The sequence below is a fragment of the Chiloscyllium plagiosum genome, chromosome 23 (genome assembly GCF_004010195.1).
Source record: "Chiloscyllium plagiosum isolate BGI_BamShark_2017 chromosome 23, ASM401019v2, whole genome shotgun sequence".
In the NCBI taxonomy this organism is placed as follows: domain Eukaryota; kingdom Metazoa; phylum Chordata; class Chondrichthyes; order Orectolobiformes; family Hemiscylliidae; genus Chiloscyllium; species Chiloscyllium plagiosum.
The window spans coordinates 20730346-20736351 of NC_057732.1; the positions used below are offsets into that span (position 1 = coordinate 20730346).

Here is a 6006-nt window from a genome sequence, read left to right on the forward strand (position 1 = left end):
GAAAGTTCTTGCCTAATACCGTCAAAATTGGCCTTTCTCCAATTTAGAACTTCAACTTTTAGATCTGGCCTATCCTTTTCCATTGCTATTTTAAAACAAATAGAATTATGGTCGCTGGCCCCAAAGTGGTCCCCCACTGACACCTCAGTCACCTGCCCTGCCTTATTTCCCAAGAGTAGGTCAAGTTTTGTACCTTCTCTAGTGATGATTTAAACATCCAGAATTGAAGTAACACTATGTATTTTCCACATTAGTCATTTATGTTGGTCTTTTTTTCCCCCTCTGTTATCGTAAAAGTCAAGTGCAATTCTTGTATGATGATTCTTTTGAAAAAAGCCTAGATCTTTATGGTCATTGACTAACATTTTGTATAAATGCTGTTTGCTTTTTAATATTAGGCTTGGGAGAAAAATATCTTTATTCCTTTTTCCTTTGTAATATCATTTGAGTTTTCTGTTCGAGTTCAAACGATTTTGCACTTATCGTGTCTACAGTTGAGGGGTATTGATTGTAAATTCACTGATAAAATACTACCTTTGCAAGTGTCACCTGTAGCCTTGACACAATGTGTCCCTGCACATATCTAGGTGGGATCAGAATCTTTGCTTCCTTTTTAGAACGAAGGTTCCCTCTAAGCTGTACAGCTGCTCCAATTAATATTAATCAATACATCAAATGTTGACTTCCAGCTCAGAAGTTGCTGCTGTGTGTGGAACTCCATGAAGAAAAAACAACCTAGAGGGAACATAGGTTATAATGAGTGAAGGAATTTGTTTAATAGGTTAAATGTTCACATTGACAGCAAGAATGGTAGCATGTAAACATTTGGTCTAAGGTATATTGTTCGCTCTCTTGTTGGAATATTTTGGGTATCCCCAAATACTCCTATCTTGGAAAGTATGTGGGTAAAGGTTGGCCCTGGTATAAAGATGATAAGCAGTAAACATTATTGTGGGTGAATAAATTAAATATTGAGAGAAACCCAGATTGTGTTTTCAGAATATACCAAATAAATTGGAAAAAAGTGAATTTAATGCAACAGCCAGATAATTATTTACTCTTGCTTAATGATTTGAGTGAAATAATTGTACAGCTTGTGAAAAACACCAATTAATGTCATACTGATTAAAGGGATGGGCTCCCCCAAGGAAGAGGCACTAAAAGAGTTTGTAAAGAGTCATACAGCACGGAAACAGACCATTCGGTCCAACAGTCCATGCCAACATAATCCCAAACTAAACTAGTCCACTTGCCTGCCTGCTTCTGGTCCAAATCCCTCCACATCTTTCCTATGTATCTATCCAAATGTCTTTTAAAAGTTTTAATTGTACTCAAATCCATCACTTCCTCAGGAACTTCATTCCACATGCGAACCACCCTCTGTTTTAAACAATTTGCCTCATGCTTTTTAAAAAATCTCTCATCTTAAAAATGTGCCTCCTAGAAATCCCCCATCCTTGGGAAAAGACAAAATCATTTACTCTATCAATACTTCTCATTAATTTATAAAGTTCTATCAAATCGTATATTAGAAGGACTTCTTTTTAACAATGACATCAAAGCTACACCCTTAATGTAATAGAGGATTATTTCAGTGTGCTGAATGACTTTAACTCCATGATTGAATATAATTAGAAATTATTTTTTTTTTTTAAGAAACTTTCTGTAGTTACATGCTAAGTTTCTCAGGTAGTCCCCAGTTTGGTGTCTGATCTTAGAATTGTCTTTGACCGGAAAGGAAAGGTGAGGTTTTGGCCTTTTTATGCAACAGCTATGACGCAGATGATACTCGGAAATTTTATTTCGTATATTAAAGGTTTGTTTAATACATAATTCAATCTTTTCAGGGCGAATTGGTTCTCAGGTAGTGATACCACATCGCTGTGATCCATATGATGTCAATCATCTCAGAGTCATGGGGGATTTGGGACAGATTACCTTTCTTGTGAGTCTCAAATACTGTTAGTGACGTGTAACTCGTAGATATCTTTAGAGAGTTATCAAAAGTACATTTAAGATATTAGCTCAAGTTTGTACTGTGATTTCAGCTGATGCTGAATTACCAGGTTTAAATGAACTTGTAAGGGGCAAACCATAATCAAACACATCTCTACACAGCTGAAGACAAAATTATTGAGCTGTTCTGGGAGAAGTAGCAATTCTAAACCAGAAAAGCAACAACACTCAAATGTAAAAGAAAAGAAGCCGGTTTGAATGATTGGGAAGTATATGCAGTCTACATGTTGGAAACATTTTGAATCTAAGGAACTGATTGAAATAACAAGTATGTTAAATGGCTGCAATTTAAGGAGCCGCAAAGGACTGATTTAGCCAAAAGAAGGCTGTCCAATTAAAGAATCCCCTTGCACATGTCCACCACTAAGAAATTAAGTAGCTGAAACCACCAAGTAAGAAATGAAAATGCAAATATACTAAGTTGCGTTAGTTTTGAGGGGTGGGTTGCCATGATTGACACATGGTGGACATTAATGTCTCAAAGCTGTATTTTAATCTTCTTCTAATATGATTAATTTGATTGTCAGGATTGGAATCCTAGAGATATAGATTCCACCAGACGAGCTGTGGAACATTCCAATGTTGTTGTTAATCTTGTTGGACGTGAATGGGAAACAGGGTAAGCATCAATTTTTACTAGAGTCAGAACAAACATTATTTGTTTTACTATATTAACTTGTTTGTTTAGGGTGTAATTTATATACCACACGTTAGGATCCTTTCTCTTTGTTTCTGATCTGGGAACCTTTACCTAAGTGAATGAAAATGTAGAACCAGCCCCACTGGGCTGCTGCAAGAGTAAGATTTGTGTTAGTCATCCACCTCTTTTCAAGGCACTGACTAAAACTGGTCTGAGCTTTCACTAGATTACTTCAACGGATAGAAATCACAACAGCTTTCAACTCTGCCCACAGCAACTTTTTTAAAAAAAAATGGGGCCGCCTTGTCCAGAAAGAAATAAAACTAAAAAGTTGCACTTGCATGTAACTACAGGCATTCCAAAATGCTTTCCAGCCAGCGCAGTATCTTTTGCGATTACTTTGCTATTGCTGGAAATGTGGCCATCAATCCTCACATTGCAAGTTCCTGCAAACAGCAATATGATAATGGGCAGATAATCTTGTTTCTTCTGCGATGCTTTTTTGGGGGAGGAATGTTTCTGTAAATGCTGGTCAAAATAGTGCTGTGGAATCTTTAACACCCATGGAGAGGGCAGATGAAGCCTTAGTTCTGAATGACATCTCTTCTTCGGCGCTACGCTGAAATGTCAGACTTATTTATTAATTTGTGTTCCAGTTTTAATGTGGGACTTGAACCCACAACCTTCTGACTGAGGCGGAAATGCCACCAATTGACCCACAGTCATATAATTGGGAGAAATATAATGTGCACTGCTGAATAGCTATCAGCCAGTTTACGATACGGTATAAAGACAAAATGCAAAACTGGCCATAATTTCCCCAGATGCTAAGTTTCTGGTCTTAATGTTGGAATATTGCGTGCAATTCTGATTTCCTTCCTATCTGAAAGATGTTGTGAAACCTGAAAGGGTTCAGAAAAGATTTACAAGGATGTTGCCAGGGTTGGAGGATTTGAGCTACAGGGAGAGGCTGAACAGGCTGGGGCTGTTTTCCCTGGAGCATCGGAGGCTGAGGGGTGACCTTATAGAGGTTTACAAAATTTGTGAGTGGCATGGATAGGATAAATAGACAAAGTCTTTTCCCTGGAGTCGGAAAGTCCAGAACTAGAGGGCATAGGTTTAGGGTGAGAGGGGAAAAGATATAAAAGAGATCTAAGGGGCAACTTTTTCACACAGAGGGTAGTACGTGTATGGAATGAGCTGCCAGAGGATGTGTTGGAGGCTGGTACAATTGCACCATTTAAGAGGCATTTGGATGGGTATATGAATAGGAAGGGTTTGGAGGGATATGGGCCGGGAGCTGGTAGGTGGGACTAGATTGGGTTGGGACATCTGGTCGGTATGGACGGGTTGGACTGAAGGGTCTGTTTCCATGCTGTACATCTCTATGACTCTGTGACTCTATAATGTTTAACCTTAGCTACTGATAAACAAATGGAAGCAAGCAGAAGCGGATGCTGTTTACAAATGTGGCCATTTTCCGTGCAGGTGTGGACAATATCCAATTTTGCTTCACTGCCACACAACTTGACACTTTCATGGCTTGTTAAACGATTTAACAGATTTTTCAGTTGTGAGTTAGCTACATTTGCCTCCAAACATGGAGCCTCTTCTGTCTCCAGCACAAATTCTGTTTCTATTTTCTCCAAAGGAGACCGAAGGAAGAGCAGAGAGACTGAGGGGGCACATGATTGAGATATATGGGATTGTGGTGGGCATGGACAGGTTAGACTGGAGAAACTTTCCCTTTCCTGGAGGATTCGATGAAAAGGTAGCATATATTTAAAATAAGGGGCAGAAGGTTTAAAGGGGATGTACGGAAAATATTTTCACCCAGAGGGTAATGGGAATTGAAACTTGGTGCTTGTAAGAGGGGGAGAGATAATATTTAGCTGTCATTTTCGATGCCAAGGCAAACAAAGCTCTGGGTTCAGTGCTTGAAAATTTTGACTAGTGCAGACTTGATGGGCTTATAAGGTCTTTTTCCGTGCTTTGGATATCTGACTTTACTCCATTCTCCTAAGTTCAGGTGCATAGTTCTTTGAAGTGTGTGTTACATATAGACAGGGTGATTAAAAAGATGTCTAGCACGCTTGCCTTCATTGCTCATTCCTCTGAGTTTAGGAGTTGGGGAGTTGTTTTGAGGTTGTACAGGACATTGGTGAGGCCTCTTCTGGAATACTGTGTCCAGTTCTGGTCGCCCAGTTATAGGAAGGATATTATTAAGCTGCAGATGGTTCAGAAGAAATTTACTAGGATGTTGCTGGATGTGGAAGGTTTCAGATATAAAGGAAGGCTGGGACCTTTTTTGCTGGAGCATTGGAGGTTGAGAGGTGACCTTAATAATTAGGGGTATAGATAGGGCTCATAATTTTTCTCTAGGACGGGGGATTTCAAGACTAGGGGATGGACTTTAAAATGAGTGAAGAGAGATTTAAAACAGACAAGGGGAAAATTTTTTTTGAGGTAGTTCCCATGTGGAATTACCTTCCTGAGGATGTGGTGGCAGTGGGCACAATTGCAATGTTTAAAAGACATTTGGATAAGTACATGAATAGGAAGGGTTTGGAGGGATATGGACTATGAGCAGGCAGGTGGGACTAGATTAGTTTAGGATTACGTTCAGCATGGACTGGTTGGACCAAATCATCTGTTTGTGCTGTGTGACTCCATCACTCTATGTTCACCTTTACACTGTGTATAATGTTTATTTGGAGATTTTTGACAATGACAGCCAAAAATAATGCAAATTTTATTTTCTGTTATATATCAATGTTTAAATATTTTAGGAACTTCAAGTATGAGGATGTTAACGTCAAAATTGCACAGGATATTGCTCGTGCATGCAGTGAATCTGGAGTTGAAAAATTAATCCATGTTTCTCATCTGAATGCACACATGAAGAGTGTTTCAAAACTATTAAGAACAAAGGTAGGAAGAACGTGACATCTTGGAAGTTAGAACCTCCAGCTGTAATATCAAAATCCACAGAACAAAGTGGAAATGCACTTGTTTTGAATGTTTTCTGGCAGGCTGTTGGAGAAAAGGTTGTGCGGGAAGAATTCCCAGATTCTGTCATCATCAAACCATCTGAAATTTTTGGAAGAGAGGACAAATTCCTCAACTATTTTGCAAGTAAGAGTTTCTTTTGTAAGCATAATGTGCTTTCGATTTCAATTCACATTTTGTGAATCATTAATGTTTGGGCAAGTGTTTTATTTGGAAGCTTTGTATATATTTACGTACAGAATCATACCTTTTGTGCCTGTATTGACTCTTCCAAAGAGTTGAGGAGAAAGTGAGGTCTACAGATGCTGGAGATCAGAGCTGAAAATGTGTTGCTGGAAAAG

General features: G+C 38.8%; 1 protein-coding gene across 1 annotated transcript in view; it reads left to right on the top strand.

Moving 5' to 3' along the window:
• Positions 1-6006, top strand: part of ndufa9a (NADH:ubiquinone oxidoreductase subunit A9a) — a 22135-nt gene that overhangs the window by 7671 nt on the left and 8458 nt on the right. Inside the window, exons 3-6 of the mRNA XM_043713691.1 lie at positions 1848-1945; positions 2544-2635; positions 5446-5587; positions 5689-5791. Coding sequence (XP_043569626.1) covers positions 1848-1945; positions 2544-2635; positions 5446-5587; positions 5689-5791 — 435 coding nt within the window. The remainder of the gene's footprint in view (positions 1-1847; positions 1946-2543; positions 2636-5445; positions 5588-5688; positions 5792-6006) is intronic.